The sequence below is a fragment of the Podarcis liolepis genome (assembly GCF_965112155.1).
Source record: "Podarcis liolepis genome assembly, chromosome: 17".
In the NCBI taxonomy this organism is placed as follows: Eukaryota; Metazoa; Chordata; class Lepidosauria; order Squamata; family Lacertidae; genus Podarcis; species Podarcis liolepis.
In genome coordinates, this window is record NC_139571.1 from 5580780 (window position 1) to 5602502 (window position 21723).

Here is a 21723-nt window from a genome sequence, read left to right on the forward strand (position 1 = left end):
TTTGTGGAGTGATGCAAAACACAGGGATTTTGCTGCAAAACAACTGCAAAACTTTGGCACCGGTTTTAATGAGATCCCAGATTTTGGGGTTCGTAGTTAAGACCCAGTGAACTCAATGGGGCTTACTTCAGAGTAGGCTTGTATAGGATTGTACTGCAATGTATATACTTCGGCATAAGCTTTCATGGACTAAAATCCACTTAAACAGGTTTAGGCTGACATTTGCTGAAATTGACACAGTGACTTTACTGTGCTGTGATGAGACATCCGTTTTCCCCCCAGTTAGTCCTCCCTGAACCTTCCTTGAACCTTGGGGTTTCTGCCGCCCAGTTCCCTTGTCCTGCTGCTCATTCCTAAGGGTTAGAACTTCCTACACAGGATGTTGCAACCGGAAAGGCGAGGGCAGGTACACAAAACAAGCACATAGGTGACAAGCGAATGGCGCAGGTCTTGTCAGGGTGCGGCCGGCAAGTGTGTGCTTGGGCGGGCAAGCAAACAGTCAAGTGACGCTAGTATCAGTTGTGCGTCACATCCCAAACTTACATCCCTGAGGGCGGGATTTACAGGAAACTCGCCTTGCTAATTTCATAAACAGGGTATTTTTTTCCTGGCATTGGAATGTTCCTTTTCTAGCAAAAGGAGTGGCACTTCAGGAGAAGGCAGCAGCTGTTATGCATGCAGAAGGTGCCAGGTTCATTCCCCAATAGCATCCCCAGGTAGGGCTGTGTAGACAATACACAGTCTGTGTAGACAATAATGAGCTAGACTGAGCAATGGCCAATACTGTACAAAGGCAGCTTCCTATATCCCCCTCATGTCAGCCCTGGGTCGAGTAATAATAATAATAATAATAATAATAATAATAATAATAATAATAATAAATTTTATTTATATCCCGCCCTCCCCAGCCGAAGCCGGGCTCAGGGCGGCTAACAACACTAAAATAGTGCAACATTATAAAAACATCATAAGAATTAATTAAAATCAAAATTGATGGCAACCATAAACTAAAGTATTGTAAAGATTGCCAAAGGAGGGAGTCAGGCTGCGCCCTGACCAAAGGCCTGGTGGAACAGCTCTGTCTTGCAGGCCCTGCGGAAAGATGTCAAGTCCTGCAGGGCCCTTGTCTCTTGTGACAGAGCGTTCCACCAGGTTGGAGCCGCAGCCGAAAAAGCCCCGGCTCTAGTTGAGGCCAGCCTAACCTCCCTGTGGCCCGGGACCTTCAAGATGTTTTTATTTGAGGACCGTAAGTTCCTCTGTGGGGCATACCAGGAGAGGCGGTCCCGTAGATACGAGGGTCCTAGGCCGTATAGGGCTTTGAAGGTTAAAACCAGCACCTTAAACCTGATCCTGTACTCCACCGGGAGCCAGTGCAGCTGGTATAGCACCGGATGAATGTGATCCCGCAGCGAAGACCCCGTAAGTAGTGAAAGATTGTAATTTTTCTTAAACCCCAAAAGTATGAAGGGAAAGACGGGAAGAAATTGCTACCATACAAATGTTGGGAAGAGGTATGGAAGGGAAGCTCTGAAATAATAATGGGTATCTGTTATCAATTTTACACTTAATATGTGAATCACTTATAATTCTTCTACTGGCAGCTGCTTCTCTGACCATTTCATTTGCTCAAGAAAATGTAAATGTGAGTGCTCACTGGAAGGACAGATCGTGAAGCTGAGGCTCCAATACTTTGGCCACCTCATGAGAAGAGAAGACTCCCTGGAAAAGACCCTGATGTTGGGAAAGATGGAGGGCACAAGGAGAAGGGGACGACAGAGGACGAGATGGTTGGACAGTGTTCTCGAAGAGACCAGCATGAGTTTGACCAAATTGCGGGAGGCAGTGGAAGACAGGAGCACCTGGTGTGCTCTGGTCCAGGGCGTCACGAAGAGTCGGACACGACTAAATGACTAAACAACAACAAACATAGCAGATGTGCACCATAAACTCGCCATATGCTGGAGACACCGCGTGACATCACATCATGTCCATCGGTCAAATTTGGCCTGCAAGACCTTATAAAACTCTGGCCTGTATAGACCAAAAGCTTCCCCCATCATCTCCACTTCATGCCAGCTTTGAGAGTTTGGATCAATAGGCTTCATTTTAATTAGGGTTGCCATATTTCAGGAAGTAAAATTCCGGACATAAAAGTTGTTGAGCTTTATTCACCTCCCCAAAAAGGCACTTCCTGCTTCTGTTGGTAAAATTCCAAACATTTTGCCAATTTCCCGAAATTCCCCCCAGGCGCTATTTTCGCCGCTTTAATCCCAGACATGTCTGGGAAATTCCAGATATATGGCAACCCTACATTTTATTAATGTATAGAAGTTTCAGGTGCTGTAATAGTGGAATATGGTTTTGGCTTATCAACCACCTTCTCAGTCTCCATTGTGAGGTCAGTTATAGAACAAGAAGACAAAGGAGTTTTGTCTCCAGAACAATTACGGCACCTCAAAGTGCAGTGCAAAATGCAGTTATGGGGACAGTGCGCCGTTTTGGGGTTATGGTCCAACCCTGTTGGAATTGGGACAGGCACATCCAAGCCTTTGTTTTGCATTTGTGACATCTGAGTGTTAAATGTAGGATAGACTTTAGGGAGAGAAATCTAATATATGGTTTGACTTCCACATTACAGACGTTGCAAGCCTCCCATATGTAAATGCAGTCAGACAAAACAGCCCTTCACCTGAAATGAGCAAGGATTGACTTTCACAAAATAATTTTTATTAAATAGATTTCCATTCAGATTTCATTGAGTGAAATTTATCTGCAAACATTTCCTTTTTAAAAATTAGCACACACACACGATAGGGCAGCAAAAACCTACCCCAGATTCCTTTTCTTCCGAAAGGCTGAAAAATTGCAATACACAAGTATTTACATGTACAATTACGTCTGATTGCTGGGCAGGCCCAGAATTCAAACATCCTTTGGGCAGCTGAGAGGACTTTGAACTCCGAAATCTGAATTCTCTACCCAGTTGTGGCTCTAGACAAGAGGGAAACTCTTTAACACGCACACATACACACACACCTGTAGAACCAGGTTAACTCTTTCTCAGCCAGTGACCAAGCCTGGCTGCCTGAGGTTCAGCGGTAGCAAATTAGCACCACCTCCCCATCGCAGAGGGGGAGGAGAGAAGAGAAGAGGTTTTAAGTGTCTCAGCCGCTGCTGTTGCAAACGGTGGCCCGAGGGCTTGCTGGGCTCTGCAGTTCTTCAGGCTGAAGAAGAGGGTCAAGCTTTAGCCAGGAGTGCAACAGCACTTGTTCCAGCGTTGGCCGTTCAGAAGGTTCCAGAGATAAGCACCATCGGATTAGATCTTGGCAGTCTGGGAAAGCAGAGGAGCCAACATTACAAGGATACCCAGGAGGCTTGGCTTGCAAAGGCATTCCGCCACCCTGCGCCAGTTAGGCCTTTGTACACTGTAATCTGAATTTGAGATTGCAGGGATTCAATCCTAAATGAAGGATTTACCAATTTGAGAAACTGAGAATGAAATTCCTTGTTTAAAAGGTACACACACACACACAACAAAGTCACTAGTCCTTAACACTGTGGATAGGTAGGAATGGGGTATGAACTTTTAAAAGGTATAGGGACCCCTGGCCATTAGGTCCAGTCGTGGCTGACTCTGGGGTTATGGCGCTCATCTCGCTTTATTGGTCGAGGGAGCCGGCATACAGCTTCTGGGTCATGTACCTTCCCGCTGGAGCAGTACCTATTTATCTACTTGCACTTTGATTTATCTACTTGCACTTTCAAACTACTAGGTTGGCAGGAGCAGGGACTGAGCAACGGGAGCTCACCCCGTCGCGCGGATTCGAACCGCCGACCTTCTGATTGGCAAGTCCTAGGCTCTGTGGTTTAACCCACAGCGCCACTCGCGTCCCTATGAACATTTAGGCACAAAGTAAAAACGAACTTTTAGGCACAAGCTAAAAATGAAGGAGAGATGGGGAATCTTGAACCGTTTAGGATTTTTTTTTCTTCCTAGGTGGCTTACAAGAAAATCATATCAAGAGCCACCCAGGTCCTTCTCAAAGGGCCCTGCGGTCGAGAGGCCGGATCAACATGAGTAGGGGAAATGTAAGAACCATTTCAAATTCACCTCGTTGTTGGGTTTATAACTAGACCTCCTCAGTTTGCAGACACACTCACCAGCAGAGACAGGGGTGCGGAACTCCACAGTTGCAGCCAGAATCTCCTCGTCCCGTTCAAAAGGGATATCGCCGCACACCATGTCATAGAGGAGGATCCCCAATGACCAGACCGTGGCTGGCAGGGCATGGTACTGCTGGGATTCCACCCACTCTGGTGGGCTGTACACACGCGTACCTGAGATGGTGAGAGAAGCCAATGGGTTACCAATCGTCCCAAGCCTAAGATACGTTCAATTTTAAAAAAACCCAAAAAACTCCTCTAAGTATTGCATTTAAAACAAATTAAAGACCACTTCTATAGAAATTAAAGCAGAAAAAAATAGAAAGTGTGTTAAAAATAAAATAAACCCAGCAATGCTGATAGAACAAGCAGCGATCTAGTAACAAATAATCAGAACCAGATTCTGAAAGACAATCTTGGCAATAATTTTGCCTAGCAAGCTTCAGCTGAACAAGACAGCCTTTGTCGTTTCCTGAAACTCACCAGATTTAGCAAGACTGGCCTTTCTAAGCAATAAAAACAGTGCCATGATTGAGAAGTCACTGCTTTAGACAAAGTGGTCTCTAAGGTGGACCCTTACAGAAGGCCTACTGAGCAGATCTTCACGCAGGAGGTGGCTTTGTGGGTTTCTTAAACCTCCAATTACTGGGACTTCAAATAACTCATAACGAATAAATAAACATAGGCCACACCTCAAAGCAAGCTCAGAAGTTAGAGACCCTGTGTTCTAGACCAGGATCCTAACCATCTCCAAGGGGATGAAAGTACCCTGGGAAGTCGAGCTGAGAAGTAAATTTTGATATAGGCTCTCAGCAGTTGCAGCTCCCAGCTTTCCACTGCCAGAGCCATTTGGTCTCACTTCCTTCCAAGGTGGAAAAATGCTCCAATGCCTTGACACTCACCATCAAACTCTGTGTAGGCAGACTCCCTCAGCAAAGCCCCAGAACCAAAGTCAATCAGCTTGAGGTTGCCGGTGCGCAAATCCACCAGGATGTTCTCGTCCTTGATGTCCCGATGCACCACCCCCTTTTCGTGGCAGTGGCGAGCGGCTTCCACCACCTGGCGGAAGAACTGGCGGCAGAGTTTCTCAGGGAGGGGGCCCTGCTCAGTCACATAGTCAAAGAGATCCTGGCAGTTCTCAGGCCTCTCCAGGATGAGGAAAAAGCCTTCGGGGCCTTCATACCAGTCCAGGAGGCGAATCACGCCCCGGTGGCCAGATCCTGAGCACACGAGCTTCATCAGCGCCACTTCCAGAGGCACCACTGCCCCGTTAGGCTGCAAAAGGAAGACAAAGAATAAACTAAGTACAAGGAGTTCAGGGGTAACTAAGGAGTCAACAGAATGTTGCTTCAGTATGGAAGGTGAACGCTTTTCAGACAAACTCACCAGCTCTGCCCAGTGTGAAACTTTATTCCTGGCAACATGCTTGATTGCAACCTATGGGAGAAAAGACAAGAGAGATAAGAGCCTAAATCACACCACTTTTAAACCCCCTCCACCCACAGAGACTGAAGCAGGATCGGAGCCAGACTTTCCCTAGATCAGGACTGCAGAATTTCTCTTTTAGTACGTAACTAAATTCTTATTTACAACCCGCCCTCCCCGGCCAAGACCAGGCTCAGGGCAGCTAACATTAAAGCACAGTCAAACAATCAATTAAAATACAGCATAAAAAGTAGAATCAGGATAAAATTAAATGATTGCCCACAAATTACAACCATAGGGGTTGGGAACCTCAAGTATTCATCAGGGCCAACTATCCATGTTGGTCCCGCATGAGCCAATCAAAGATGTCAAGTCCTGCAGGGCCCTGGTCTCCTGTGATAGTGTTCCACCAGGCTGGGGCCAAAGCTGAAAAGGCCTTGGTCCTGGTCGAGGCCAGTCTAATCTCCCTGGGGCCTGGGATCTTCAGGGTGTTATTATTTGCACACCAGGAGAGGTGGTACCATAAGGACAAGGGTCCTAGGCCGTATAGGGTTTTAAAGGTTAAAACCAGCACCTTAAACCTGACCCTGTACTCCACCAGGAGCCAGTGCAGCTGGTATAGCACTGGATGAATGTGGTCCCATAGCAAGGACCCTGTAAGGAGCCTTGCAGCGGCATTCTAGCAACATTCCCTGAACCTAGCCAACTCTCTGGGTGGAATTCAACATAACACTAATCAGCACAAGCATTTCTGCTGGCCCAACAGAATGACCTTCCCTTTCCTCCTCCCTCCTCCATGTTTTGGGGATATCCCATACATGGTGGCAAGCTCACACTTGCTGCTGCATCACGTGCGAAGTGCCCCTCCAGCAGCCACTCCCATCACAAAGTCTCACCTGCAGTCCATCAGCAATCCTGTGTCCAGCGTAGACCATCCCAAAGCCGCCTTTGCCCAGCAAGCTGCCTTGCTTATACAGAGCTTCAAAGGATTCTTTGTCTTTACCTAGAGAGAAAAGAGTAGACGACAAAGTTACTGGGACTGGATTCACACTGGGACATTGCTGTAGCTGTTTCACCATGACAGCACCATGCTAGGCTTCTGTTCATTCTTGTTCCAGATCCAGCAACAGTTCTGATGGCTCCTACAGTGGCACTGCCAGGGCAGGACTCTGGGGCAGACACCAGGGCCCCCACTAAGCAGAAGGACCCTCAAATGAAACAGGGTCTGCTTACCACACCACCACATTGGAGGGAGGAAAGTAATGCCCACATCAGTATCTAGAGAAGGACTCCCTCCTGTCAATCCATTGAGGCCAGGGGCTAAAATGACCGCACTGCATCACTGCCTCCAAGAAGAATTTGAGTTCAAGAACACTGCAAATGGCTCTCAAATTCAGAGCGACGCCTCCAGACTTCCCAAGTAGAGGAGAAAGATGCACCCCCACCAGGGATGGGGAACCTGTGGCCCTGCAGGTGTTGCTGGACTCCAACTCCCATCATCCTCAGCCATTGGCTATGCTGCTTGGCGTTGATGGGAGCTGTAGTCCAGCAACACCTGCAGGGCCACAGGTGCCCCCGTCTTGCAAGAAGTGAAGCTTTCCTAATTTCTGCATCTCTGGGCCTGAGAAAGGCTTGCCTGTCTATCTCCTGCACACTATAGAAGAAGAGGAGGAGGAGTTTGGATTTGATATTCTGCTTTATCACTACCCTAAGGAGTCTCAAAGTGGCTAACATTCTCCTTTCCCTTCCTCCCCCACAACAAACACTCTGTGAGGTGAGTGGGGCTGAGAGACTTCAAAGAAGTGTGACTAGCCCAAGGTCACCCAGCAGCTGCAGGTGGAGGAGCGGAGACGCGAACCTGGTTCCCCAGATTACGAGACTACCACTCTTAACCACTACACCACACTATACAGCTTCTATGAAAAAAACATAAGAGAAGATTGGTGGATCAGGTCCGTGGTCCATCAAGTCCAATGCCTCTGGGAAACCTAGACACAAGAGCACTCTCCCCACTTGCAGTTTCCAGAAATTAAAGAAGAGCTCTGCCATTTATTTAACTGTATGAAAGGATTTTGGCATCCCTAACAGCAGATTGTTTGGTCCTAAAGGCACTGGAGTGAAGGGGTTAGGGAGGAAGCGAAGAAGATGGGCAGGCGGTAGCCAATTTTTCTGAGGCTTTAGATCAGGCGTTCCCAACCTGCGGCCCTCCAGATGTTTTTGCCTACAACTCCCATGATCCCTAGCTAACAGGACCAGCGGTCAGGGATGATGGGAACTGTAGTCCAAAACATCTGGAGGACCGAAGGTTGGGGGTGCGTGCTTTAGAGAGCCTCACTTCTCATGCTTTAAACACAGGACAACTCAGTAAATGACAAAGCCGCCCAGAGCCTTGCATGTGACTCACAGGAAGGACAGCTGCTCTCCTGCCCATCAGAGACCGGCTTCCCCAGCCTGGCAGCTGGTGAAACTGGACTTCCTGGTTGACTGCCTCTCAGCCCAGCTTTAATACAAACAATAAGTGGGAGGAAAGAGAGAGTGAGAGCTGCAGTTGGGTGTGTTGTGGCCAATTCTTTTTTTATGAATGGAGGTTCCTTGCCTTGAACAGCTGAAGTCAATGGGCAAAGTTTTCTCCAGGAAGGAGATGCCTGCAGCAGTGGAGGAAGGCTGTCCCTGACACATTGTGCTTGCTGCAAAACTATGATAGGAACAGTTTGCCAGAAGAGCCTAATGGCTGAGGCCAGTGGCAAATTAACTCCAGCATCTTGCTGTCCAGGTGGCCAGCCAGATGCTTGCCAGAAGCATGCAAGCAGGAGGAGCTGAGCACAACAGCTTTCCGACTGCAGTTTGCAGCGCTGGGAATGCAAGCGGAGATGGAGGAGGCTTCCCATTACGAAGGGCTTAAAAGGCACAAGAGTCCCTTCAGGAAGCAAAGAATTAGCAACTCAAACTAGGTCACATTCAGCTGCGCTTCTTTCGCTTGAGGCAAAAGCCCATCCCACAGATAGCATGAGAAAGGAGTTCGTTTGTTAGGCAGATGGGGCAAGGTGAGAATCCAGGATGTTTGCCTGATGATTCACCAATGGGAGGTAAAGGTTAGGAGGTTGTTTCTGGGAAATCCTCTGTTTTTGAATGAGTTATCAGGGGAGGAGATATCCCTCCAGGGGATGGAAGAGGGGGGAGGCGTGTCTGAACCAGGGGAAAAGAAAGAGCAGTAGGCAATTTGGAAAAAGAGAGTTTCCATTTAGCTGGAGGTAAGTAAGCTCTTTGCTGAACTCACGCTCGGCTTGCATGTGTTTGTAAATAAAGCAAGCATGACAAAGATGCCGCACATCTCATCTAACAGGAATCCAAACCAGCCACGGCTGCATACCGCGGAGTTTCTCACTGGAGTGGGAGAGCAGAGATGCTTAACGAGTTTGCGAACTGACTCGCCCTTTCTCGAGCGCACTTTGTTCGGTGGGGGGCAGCAGAGAGTCGCCCTCGCCGCTTCCAGGCATTTCGCCACCCAGACTGCTTCTCCGACCTTCCCTCTGCGTCGCCTGCCCGCTTTCCTTGTGTTGTGTGCGCCAAGTTAGGGGGCACGCAAGGTAAGCAGACGCCACGGGAATAGGAGACGCCTCTGCCTAAAACCACTGTGCAAAAGAAGGATCGCGCAAAAGGTGGCTTTTTCCAAGGAGGAAGGGAGGCAGAAAAGGGGCGCATCTGCGGAACATCCACTTCATTTCTCCCCTCTCAGAGCTCCCATTTATTATAGAGATGTTGTAAATTGGAAGGGACCTCGCGGGGTAATCTAGTCCAACCCCCTGCAAGTGCAGGAATATTTTGCCCAACACGGGGTTCGAACTCACAACATTAAGAGTCTCATGCTCTCCCAACCGAGCTATTCCAGGCTTTAAGGCATTGCACGCCCCTGTTTCCCCAGTGCCCAAACCCCAGAGTTGCCTTAGGCGCACCCCTAACCCCAAGGTCAGGTGGACAGCAACTGGGGTAAAGGGCTTCCGAGGTGGCGCCCACCTTTCCAAGGAAGCGGCAGCCCTCTCGGAAAAGGGCGTCGAGAGGAATGAAGAAAGGAGGGGCGACTGGCGAGGAAGTGAGAGGGAGACGGATGAAGAACCAGGGCGATCTGCAGCAGAGAAAGAAAGCAGGTCTCCGCTACTACCGAAGCTTTCTGCAAAGGAACCCAACAGGGCAGAGGGACAGAAGAGAAAAATGCACAGAGATGCGCCCTATCCTGCAGCCACGAGCGAGAAGGCGCATCTTGCAGAGTTTCCCCCTTTCCCCCTCCTTACACCCGCTGCGGGCGACCCAGTTTAGGATGGGAATGGAGAGGTCAGGGAGATTATTATTAATTATCACCATCCACTGCACTGGCTCTGCTCCTGCGCCTTTGGAAACGTCCCAGCATCCAAAACTTTAGCAGGGGGAGGGTGCAAGAAAGGAAAGTTGGACAGGATCCCGTGCGTTGAAAAAGCGCAGGAACTCTTCACGCATTAAGTTTTGGGGAACTCACGGACAGGGAGATGAGAGACAATGTGGTGTAGCGGTTAGAGTGCTGCACTAGGCCCTGGGAGACAGGGGTTCAAACCCCCAGACTCGGTTACCAAACTCGCTGGGTGACCTTGGGTCACTGCCTCAGCGTAACGGACGTACTTCGCAGAGTTGTTGCGCGGATAGCAAGCAGGAGTGCCAACTTGGCCCCGCGACCGTGGCGCCGAAATTTGTGGGTGCCCAGCTCCTTAATGGGGAATTTTGGGGATGCTTGGGCACCCAGGGAGTTGACACTTATGGTAGCAAGAGGAGAAGTTATGTACCCCGCTTTGAGCAGCTTGCAGGAAAGGCGGGATATCAATGTAATGAATGAATAAATAAATAAACACACAACTAGTACACCCGCGCGAGGCACATGCTTGCCGCGTTCAGATACATTTACATTTCAACAGCCCAGGACTGAAATAAAAGTTCCTGGTGGCGTAGCGTGGGGGGTGCAGGGGGGGCCGGCCGCACCGGGCGCAACATCTGGGGGTTAGGGTTAGGGGGCGCAAATCCACGGGTTAGGGGGCACAAATCCACGGGTTAGGGGGCGCAAATTACTTGCCTTGCCCTGGGTGCTGACAACCCACGCTACGCCACTGCCTGGTACTTTATTTATGGCAACTACTTATTTATGGCAACTACTTTGCAGAGGTACTGGGTACTCCATTTACAATAGGTTTGGCAACGTTATATATGTGTGTGTACACACACACAGCATTTGTGGGGAAACCCAGCCAGTTGGGCGGGGTATAAATAATAAATTATTATTATAGTATGTATCTGAACGCGACAAGCCGGTGCCTCGTATGTGAGCCCTAGGGGAGCCGGGTCTGGGGGGCAAGCAGCTAGTCCTCCTCGAGCAAATCCGCACCTCCAAACCCGACCCCACTCGAAGAGACGCGCGAGCCTTGGAGGAAACCTCCACCAGCGGGGGAGACGGGCGCGCACGCCTTACCTGCGGAACTCCAAGCGACTTCGCTCCGCTCCGGGACCATCGTCCCCAGCAGGGCTGCCTCGTCCGCGATCTCGAGCCCGGACCGATGCCCGCAGAGGCGCAGGCGGCTCAAGCGCGGCTCAGGCGGGCGCCCCGGCGCTGCATAGCTGCTCCAAGTGCTGAGCGCGCTTCGCCAGTTCCGCTCCGAAGCGACCAGCCGAGAACTCCTTTCGGCGCTTTTACGCACCCGGCCTTTCAGGCGGCTCGGCTTATTTGCATCTCTCGCCGCGGCGGCCAATGAAGGTCTCCCTTCGGTTCTCTATGCAAATGAGCCGACGCAACTGGAGGGGCGGGAAGCGTGGGCGGAGCCGGGCTGGGCTTTTCCTTTCCACGCGCGACCGGGAAAGATCAACTTGAACCGCTTGGACGTGGCGAGGATCCAAGGAGGCGCGTGTGCCCGGCAGCCTTGACCCTCCTCTTGGCCTTGAAGTGGGTTGGCTCCCACCCAAAGCACCTGTGCGCGCCCGGAATGGGAGCCCGGGAGGGCTTCAGGCTTTTTCAGTTATTGCATAAAATTTATATCCTGCTTGATTGCTTAACCCCCCCCCCAAAAAAACCCCTCAAAGCAGTTTGCATTGTGCTGCCTTGGGGGAAAATCTGCTTTGCTTTCTTCTTCTAGGAACCCCAAGATTTCCACCCTGAGCAGATGCCGAAGGCACACAGTTGGGATTGAAAAGCAAAGTGCCTCAGCATATGCGGAGTCTAGGAATTGGGTTTCCTTTCCTTTCGCAGACCAAAAGGGCCACAACAGGTTGGCTCATTTTTGGGGGGTGGGGGCGGGGGAGTTATTTTGTTCTTCCTAATTTTCTTTTCTTTTTTTAATAGAATATTTATTGAGATTATGTAAGAAATTACACATAGAGAAAAAACAAACAAAAACTAACACACACAAGCTAACGAGACAGTTAACAATAAAGCAACCTAAAAAAAGAAAAAGAAAATGATACAAAATACAAAAAACGGATAACAGATAACTAAGAAATAGGAAAAAGAAGAAGGAAAAAATATTTTAAAAAAGAATAAATCCATTTTTCAGCATCTTTGAGCTCATTTGCTTATTTCCTTGACCTCCTCACACCTCCCCTTTTGTATTCTCGTTTTCCAAGTCTTTTCAGCAAATCCTTACCCTCTTTCATTTATCTTTGCTCTATAACTTAACCTATTATAACTATATATTTTCATCCATATAACTATCTATATTTACCTATTCTTATTAACCTTATTACCAAAACCACTTCTTTTCAGTCCAACATCATTTTAACATTCATTAATTTTACAGTATTTCTGCAAATAGTCTTTAAATTTCTTCCAATCTTCCTCCACCATTTCTTCTCCCTTGTTCTTCCTAATTTTAAACAACTGGGAGTCAGAAATCCTTCCTGATCCACTGTTGGGTCATCCAGAGGTTTACCAGTACGTAGATCCGTCTCCTTTCTTTCATTTCCTGCTCTGCAGGTATAACGCTTTGTGTCCTTGGTTAGAGCTTGGTGCTGACAACACCAAAGTTGCAGGTTCGATCCCTATAAGGGAGAGCTGCATATTCCGGCATTGCAGGAGTTGGACTAGATGACCCTCAAGGTCCCTTCCAATTGTGATTCTATGTGAAATGCACTAAAAATTTACTTGGAAGTTAGGTAAAGGTATGGGATGCGGGTGGCGCTGTGGGTGAAACCTCAGCGCCTAGGACTTGCCGATCGTATGGTCGGCGGTTCGAATCCCCGTGGCGGAGTGCACTCCCGTCGTTCGGTCCCAGCGCCTGCCAACCTAGCAGTTCGAAAGCACCTCCGGGTGCAAGTAGATAAATAGGGACCGCGTACCAGCGGGAAGGTAAACGGCATTCCGTGTGCTGCGCTGGCTCACCAGATGCAGCTTGTCACGCTGGCCACGTGACCCGGAAGTGTCTGCGGACAGCGCTGGCTCCCGCCCTCTAGAGTGAGATGAGCGCACAACCCTAGAGTCTGGCAAGACTGGCCCGTACAGGCAGGGGTACCTTTACCTTAAGGTAAAGGTAAAGGACCCCTGGGCAGTTAAGTCCAGTCAAAGGGGTGCGATGCTCATCTTGCTTTCAGGCCGAGGGAGCCGGCGTTTGTCCACAGACAGCTTTCTGGGTCATGTGACCAGCATGACTAAAGTGCTTCTGGAGCAACGGAACACCGTGACAGAAACCAGAGCGCACAGAAACACCATGTGGTATAGTGGTTCAGAGCAGTGGACTCGTAATCTGGTGAACCAGGTTCGATTCCCCGCTCCTCCACATGCAGCTGCTGGGTGACCTTGGGCCAGTCACACTTCTCTGAAGTCTCTCAGCCCCACTCACCTCACAGAGTGTTTGTTGTGGGGGAGGAAGGGAAAGGAGAATGTTAGCCGCTTTGAGACTCCTTAGAGTAGTGATAAAGCGGGATATCAAATCCAAACTCTTCTTCTTCTTCTTCCCACCGCAGCAGTACCTATTTATCTACTTACACTGGTGTGCTTTCAAACTGCTAGGTTGGCAGGAGCTGGGACAGAGCATCAGGAGCTCACCCCGTAGTGCAGATTTGAACCGCCGACCTTCTGATCAGCAAGCCCAAGAGGCCTGGTGGTTCAGACCACAGCGCCACCTTGCTCCTACTTGGAAGTAAACCCCACTGGGACTTAATTCAAAAGAAATATATCTAAGAGTTGACTGCAGATTTAAATACACTGAACCCCACATTGAACATAGTGGGGTTTGCTTCTAAGTAAACTTGCGTAGAATCATGCAGCACTGATGATTAGGGAACAATTTCCGCATAGCTGACTTGTCAATTAGACCTTGTTGATCACAAGGTCTGAGTTTTAGTGGGTCTGAGGTCAATGGCTGCAAAGGACTATTTATAACCAGGTTGGAGTAGATCTACTGAAATCAATGAATCTATAAAGGTAAAGGGACCCCTGACCATTAGGCCCAGTCGCAGACGACTCTGGGGTTGCGGCGCTCATCTTGCTTTACTGGCCGAGGGAGCCGGCCTACAGCTTCCGAGTCATGTGGCCAGCATGACTAAGCTGCTTCTGGTGAACCAAAGCAGCACATGGAAATGCCGTTTACCTTCCCACCAGAGCGGTACCTATTTATCTACTTGCACTTTGACATGCTTTTGAACTGCTAGGTTGGCAGGAGCAGGGACCGAGCAACGGAAGCTCACCCCATCTTGGGGATTCAACTTGCCGACCTTCTGATCTGTAAGCCCTAGGCTCTGTGGTTTAGACCACACCACCACCTGCGTCCCGCGAGTACACCTATAATGAATCTATAGGTGTACTCTAAATAGGACTAACCCTGGATACAACCCTAAACCATTTTAAACAAATAATCTTTTTCTCCTCTCTCTTTAAAAAAGTATGACTGAATTAGGGGGCAATGGATGCCAGTGTGGTGCCTCCAAATGTTGCTAGACTACAACTCCCATCATCCATCACCATTGGTCAGGCTGGCTGGGGCTGATCAGCGTTGGAGTCCAGCAACATCTGGGGTGCACCATATTTGCTACCCCTGAATTAGGATACATAAATACTCTGCACTGCCCCCGTCTCTTTTGTCATTTTGCACTACAGCTTGATGCATGTTTACCTGGGATTGACTTCCATGGACATCAGTGGAACTTCTTCCCTGTGGGAGAGGACTGTTGTCCTCATATGTTGCTTGTGGGCTTCTTGGGGCATTTGTTTGGGCACACTGGGAAAGAGGATTAGATAGGATTTTGGTCTGTTCCCACTGAGCTCTTAAAGAGCAAAGGCAGATTGCAGGTGTTTTGCACCACATCAAATACAACAGAAGACAAAATCCATCACAATCCAGTAGGAGATGAGAATTTTGTCTGCAAAAGTTTGGTGTCTGCTGATTTCTTAAGAAAGGTGTGCTGGGAAACTGGACAACAGTTTCTCTGTTAAAACTCCAACATTTAATAGTGTGTTTAATCTCAAGTTAGATCTGATTGTTAATTGATGATGATGATGATGATGATTAATAACGTTCAGCTTGACACATCCAGGAATATGTAATATTTGGATAAAGAGAACAGGATGGGACAGAAGCAGCAGAGTGATGTTTGGTGTTTAGAGGACAAATGAATAACCAAGTTCACAGCTGCCTGGGGTTGTCAAGATGATTCAGGAGCAAAAGGGCTGTTGATGCTTTGGTTAAAAATATAACAAAACCAAAATGGTTCTAGTAAAGGAGAATCTGCTGCCTGTCTGATGTTGTTGCGCTACAAGTCCCATCATCACTGGTTCCAGGTGAAGCTGGCCTGGGTGGATGGGGTTTGAATTTGAAGGTCCCCGCTAGCTGTCCTACAGTAGACCAGATTTAACAGTTCAAAATGTGCAATGCAAGCCTACACGTTTACCCAAACCAGTCTCACTGTGTTCAATGGGGCTTCCTAAAGGGTATGTAAGTGCATAAAAGTGCAATCCCAACCCTATCTACTCAGAAGTAAGTCCCATTGAATTCACTGGGCTGTACTACCAGGTAAACTGAGTCAGGATTACAGCCTTAATATCTAAAGAAAAGGGTGTGGGAGGCTTAGGGCTGTATTTAATGCTAGTCCTACTCAAGAGTACTCTCATCGAAATCCAAGCAAACAATAAGGGATGCTAGAAGAGAATTTGAGGAGCTCATCTCCCTCTTCTGATCATTCCATCAGTGCAAACATTTCTGAAGTATTCATATTCTCCCAATGTCCCCATTGACCAAGGACGCTGCCTGTCTTCTGTTTTCTGTCAGTTTCCTGCTTGTTTGGACTTTTGAAGGAAATTTGAGGAGCGTCTTTTAATAATGTTGTTCATATTCACACTTCTGCTACAGAGACAATTCTTTAAGGTTTCAGGGTTGTACCCAATGCTAATTCCACTTAGAGTAGACCCATTGAGATCAATGAACCCAAGTCATGTTCATTAAAAACATAAGAGGCGGCCTGTAGGATCAGGCCAGAAGCCCACCTAGTTCAACATCCTGTTTTCAGTTTTCACTATGCACTGTGTGAAGAAGGACTTAGTTTTCTCTGTCCTGAATCTTCCAACATTTAGCTTCAATTGATGTCCACGAGTTCTAGGGCAATGAGGGAGAAAAACTTTATCCACTTTCTGTATGCTATACATACTTTTACACACTTCTAGCATGTCCTCTCCTACTCACCTTTTTTTTTTTTAAAAAAAAAAAAAACCTAACAAGTCCCAAATGCTGCAACATTTCCTCATAGAAATGTCACACAAACCCCTTTTGGTTGCCATTTTCTGGACCTTTTCCAACTCCACAATATCCTGTTTGATGTGAGGCAACCAGAACGGTACACATAGTTCCAAATGAAGAGTTGTATAACAGCCCTGTGACATCAGCAGCTTTCTTTTCAATTCACTTCCTAATTCTTCCTAGCATGAATTTGTCTTTTTCAGAGCTGCTGCACCACTGGGTTGACATCTTCATCGAGTTCATCGAGGTCTCGTTTCTGGTCAGCCACCAAGTTCAAATCCCATGAGCGTATACATGAAATCAATATTTTTTGCCCCAACACCCACCCACTACTTTGCACTGAATTGCATTTGCCATTTTATGGCTCGTTCACTCAGTTTGGAAAGGTTCCTTTGCAGCTTGTCACAATCTCTTTTTGTTTACTGTATTTTTCGCTCTATTTTTTTCCCCTTGTTCTCCCCCTCTAAGTCAAGGTGCGTTCTGTGCGTTCAAGGTGCGTTCACCCGAAGCCTCCGGAGCCCAGCGGGAGTTCCCGCTGGGCTCCGGAAGCTTTGAGTTCCTTTCAACCTGCTCTTTGGGGCTGGCGGGGGAGGGAGCGCTGCTTTCCCCCACCGCCAGCCCCAAAGACCAGGTTGAAGAACAGCTGGAAGGCGGCGCTCCGCCTTCCCGCTGCCCCCCCAGCTTGTGGGGCTAGCGGTGGGGAAAGCAGCACTTCTCCCCACCGCCAGCCTCCAAACCAGGTCGGGGAACAGCGGGAAGGTGGCGCTCTGCTGTCCCCCAAGCATGTGGGGCTGGCGGTGGGGAAAAGCGCTGCTTTCCCCACTGCCAGCCTCCAAACCAGGTCAGGTTTGGAGGCTGCTATCCACAAGTCTTGGGAGCCCGGCGGGAACTCCTGCCAGGCTCCCCAGGCTTGCGGATATCTGCCTGAAGCCCGGGGTGCGAGAGGGGTCGGTGTGCACCGACCCCTCTCGCTCTCCAGGCTTCAGTGAAAGCCTGCATTCGCTCCATACGATGCACACACATTTCCCCTTCATTTTTGGAGGGGAAAAAGTGCGTCCTATTGAGCGAAAAATATGGTAATTATCCCGAACGGTTTAGTATCAGCAGAAAACTTGGCCACCTCTCTGCTTACCCCTAAACCTAGTTCGTTTATGAACAGATTGAAAAGCACAGGTCCCCCTATATTGACCCTTGTGGGGCTCCACTTTCTACACCCCTCCTCCAGGAGAGTGGTCCCTTTATTTCTACTCTGCTTCCTGTTACTTAACCATTTTCTGACCCACAAGAGGATTTCGCCACAAGAGGATTCCTTGACAGCTGAGCTTACTCTGAAGTTTTGGGTGAGGTACTTCATTGAAAGCTTATTGAAAGTCCAGGTACACTGTGTTAACTGGATTACCTCTGACACTCTCAAGTAACTAATAAGTTAGTGAGACAGAACTTATCCTTGCAGAAGCCATGCTGACTGTTTAGCAAGGCTTCTGCTTCTATATGCTCATTTTATCTGTAAAAACATTTTCCACCAGTTTTCCCAGGACAGATGTTAAGCTAACCAGCCTGTAATTTTCCAGACAATCGTATACCCAGTTTTCTGGAAGTAAGTCCCATAGATATGCACAGAAGGTTCATGCTGTTAGCCTGGATCCAACCAAGTGCATTGAGAGTAACCAGATGTCCCTGGTTTCCAGGGACAGTCCCCAGATTTGCAAATCTGTCCCCAAATTCTGTTCCCAGACTTGCAAATCTGTCCCCGGGAAACGTGGCAGTGGCAGCCTCAGCAGCCTGGAAGCGCAGTTGGCTCTGGCTGGCTTCAGGAGCTGCTTGCTGCCATGGCACCTGCCATTTTTCCTCTCTGGAAAGTCCCCATATGATGTGTCTTGTGCGCAACCCATCACATGGGGACTTCCAGAGAGGAAAAACAGGCACCACGGCAGCGAGCCGCTCCTGAAGGTGGCCAGAGCCAACTGAGCTACCAGGCTGGCTCTGGGCTGCTGACTGCCGCTGCCGTTGCCACTGCCGAAGGGGAACCAGGGACGTCCGGCGGTACAGATCTCCTGCCCCCTTTCCCCTTTGATTTGACAGATCGGGGGAGGTTCGGGAGTTGCGGGTGGGTGTTGCCCAGTTTTAAAAAAACTCTGCGCATTTATGTTTCACAGGGTGGGGAAGGACTTTGCACCTTGCCTGGCAGAGAAACCACGCGTCTTGCGCCCCTCCTGGGCAACGGCCACCCATCCGTGACTCCCGAGCCTCCCCCGATCTGTCAAAACAAAGGGGGAAGGAGATTGGGGAAGGCTCAGGAGTCACGGGTTGGCGGTGCGCTGTTGCCCAGTTTTTAAAAACTCTGCGCATTTTTGTTTCACAGGGTGCGAAAGAAGGGCTTTGCACGTTTATACAATATGCATGTTCGTTTGGGCCCAGGGTCTTTTGCCTCATCATCCCCACTACTGACTCCCTGTTGCTAGTCAGCTTCAAAAATAAAAAATTGTCCCTGGATTCATTGAAAAAATCTGGTAACCATAGAGTAACTTTTGGTAGTAACCTATTCTCATGGGACCCTACCTTGTACCAAGTCCATCTAGCTCACCATTGTCTCCACTGGCTGGCTGTGACTCTCCAGGGTTTCGGGCACAGGGCATTGCCATGCCTACCTGGAGATGTCAGGGGTTGAACTGGGACCTTCTACAATGCAAAGCAGCTGCCCTATCACTGCAGTACAGCCCTCCCTCAGGCAATTGTTTTAGTGCAGGGAGGTTGACAATTTCAGGGATCTTGGACGTGAAAATGAGGGCCTTGTGGACACAAAGGAGTGTCCCCGTTCTCAGCTGTGTGGTGTTGGAGGACAAAATTTAAGAAATTATATTGAGGCACCAGCTGTATTACAGCGTAAGATCTCACGGACTATTTATCTGGAAGAGCCCATTCATAATGGGAGCAAGAGCGATAGTTGAAGGGGTGGTTGATATAAGAAGGAGATACAGTGGTACCTCGGGTTAAATACTTAATTCGTTCTGGAGGTCCGTACTTAACCTGAAACTGTTCTTAACCTGAAGCACCATTTTAGCTAATGGGGCCTCCTGCAGCCGCCACGCTGCCGGAGCACGATTTCTGTTCTCATCCTGAAGCAAAGCTCTTAACCTGAAGCACTATTTCTGGGTTAGAGGAGTCTGTAACCTGAAGCGTATGTAACCTGAAGCATATGTAACCTGAGGTACCACTGTACTGGGATTCAGTTAGGACTTGTGAGGAATTTGATGCATGAGACATTAGTCACCGGAGGAGCTAATCTGCTAATCTGAGCAAGGCACGTTTCAAAAGCAAATGCTGAAGTGTACTCAGTGTGTGTGTGTTCACTAAGGGCTGGAAACTTGTGCATCTGGTTTGACCACTTGCATGCCCCGGCTGCACAGGAATGTCATCCCATTCCAAAGGATCCAGTCAGACTGGCTTTGAATCGGGACGGGACCAACGCAAAGTACTGGTGGATTCCTTTCCATGCCTTTTCCTCATGCCTTCTGTCTCCACCCCAAGAAGCTGAGGTCAATGTTAACCTTTGGGACTCAATGCCATGGGAACCGTTTGTCCAGCAAATGTCAAAGAGCAGGAGGCTAGAATGGCAAATCTCTCCCCTCCTGCTTCTGTTGAAAGGAAATGTAGGCACGGTATACCTCTGAGCTGAGATTTCACAGGCCTGACCCAGACTCCTGTTCCCGTGGTTTCACAATGAGGGATTTCCTCCTATTTCTTCCTAACACTTTCAGTCTTCACCATGAGCCTGTAGGCATGGCTCCAGCTTCCCTTCCAACCATTTTATCTATTATTCTTTTTGCCTGTTCATATAGTAGAGCAAGACTTTAGTCTTCTGCCCAGTTTATCAACATAACCTGAATCTAGATGCTATCCCAAAGCTACCATGTTTTCATGAATAAGGAACGGAATTGGCCTATGGCCACAGTGTTTGTGAAGACAGCGGGAAGACAGAGCTCACACATTACAGCAAGGGCACATAACCCTTTTCAGCCCAGGGGGTCAAACTCCCTTCTGGGGGTCTGCATGCAGAGCAAGAAGTGTAACTTTATCTTTGCACGGTCTGCTGAATCTTCTATTCACACTCACGAGCCCCTCTGTCCCCCATTCCAACAAGCAAATGGCAATGATCAGACACATTTGTAAGACACGTTTCAGCCAGGTGAGGAAGGTGCGAAGGTGAGCTGCTGAGGCATGTGGCCCTGGCCAGAAAGAGAGGGAGGCTTGAAGGTGCACATCTGGCCATGGGCCTGCAGTTCCCCAGCTCTGCATTACAGATATGGACCCTAGGCTTTGGTTCAACATTCCCAGGCTGTCAGGTCTTGAGTCAATGAACTAGTCCCATCCGTGGAAACCTGTGCTAAGGCTACCACTAGTACAGTAGGGCTTCCCCCTTTACCACCCCCATTGGCTCTGGAGGGGGTTCAGCAGAACCCCCATGACAGCAGCCAGGGGAAGGAAGGCAGATCATCCCATCAGGCAAGCAGAAACACTTGCACTGATGGAATAATCTGTTTAGCACTACGTTGAATTCCTTTGCTTTTTTAAGAACTAAAAATATGAAATTCCACATCAAGGTAATTCTAATTCTGCACACACCAAAAGATGGATTCTGCAGTCTGTATATATTATAGAAATTATTAATGGCAAAGGGATAAGGAGCTGTAAAGAGTAGGGCATCAACCCTCCATCATTATCTGGGACAGAGCAACTGCATTAGGTTGCATTAAACCAGGGGTGGGAAACCTGTGGCCCTCTGGAAGTGGCTGGACTCCAAGCAGCAGTCAGTGGTGAAGGATTCTGGGAACTGTAGTTCAACAATATATTGGGGGGGGGGGCTTCAAATTTCCGATCCCTGCATTGAGCAGAGCAGCAGCCCAAGGGAGGAAGGCTGCCTGAGGGAGCAGATTGATGGTGTATTCAAGGGCAACAAATTTAAAGTTAAAATAAATGTGCTCAGCACCATCTTGCCTGTGAGTTGGAAGAGAGCACAAGGGTCATCTAGTCCAACCCCCTGAAATGCAGGAATCTCCAGCGTGGGAATTGAACCTACAACCCTAAGATTAAGAGTCTCATGCTCTACAGATGGTGCTATTCAATCTCCAAAGACCTGCTTCTTGCCTTGCAACCTGGCCTGGGGCCCTGACTCTCCAGCTACAAAAGCTGAGGCAGCTGAACAGAGTCTTGGGCTGGGTTATTGTTTAGGGGTTTTGTTGTTGCTGTTATTTATATTATTTTATATTAGTTTTATGATGATTTACATGGAAATTGCTCGATTTGGTTGTGTGCTTTTTTTGTTTTAATTATTCTCTTTGACTACTTTTGTATTTCATGTTCTAAGCCACCTTGACCATGGTTTTAACTATGGCCGATTTGC

At 48.6% G+C, this 21723-nt stretch overlaps 1 protein-coding gene across 1 annotated transcript; it reads right to left on the reverse strand.

Moving 5' to 3' along the window:
* Window positions 1-2705: 2705 nt before the first annotated feature.
* PIM2 (Pim-2 proto-oncogene, serine/threonine kinase) lies at window positions 2706-11335 on the reverse strand. Its single transcript, XM_083482085.1, has 6 exons — window positions 11078-11335; window positions 6486-6592; window positions 5551-5601; window positions 5067-5439; window positions 4162-4338; window positions 2706-3331 (listed from the first exon to the last, which is right to left on the reverse strand). The coding sequence occupies exons 1-6, from the start codon at window positions 11115-11117 to the stop codon at window positions 3165-3167; spliced, it is 915 nt and encodes a 304-aa protein (XP_083338211.1). The 5' UTR covers window positions 11118-11335; the 3' UTR covers window positions 2706-3164.
* Window positions 11336-21723: the final 10388 nt, after the last annotated feature.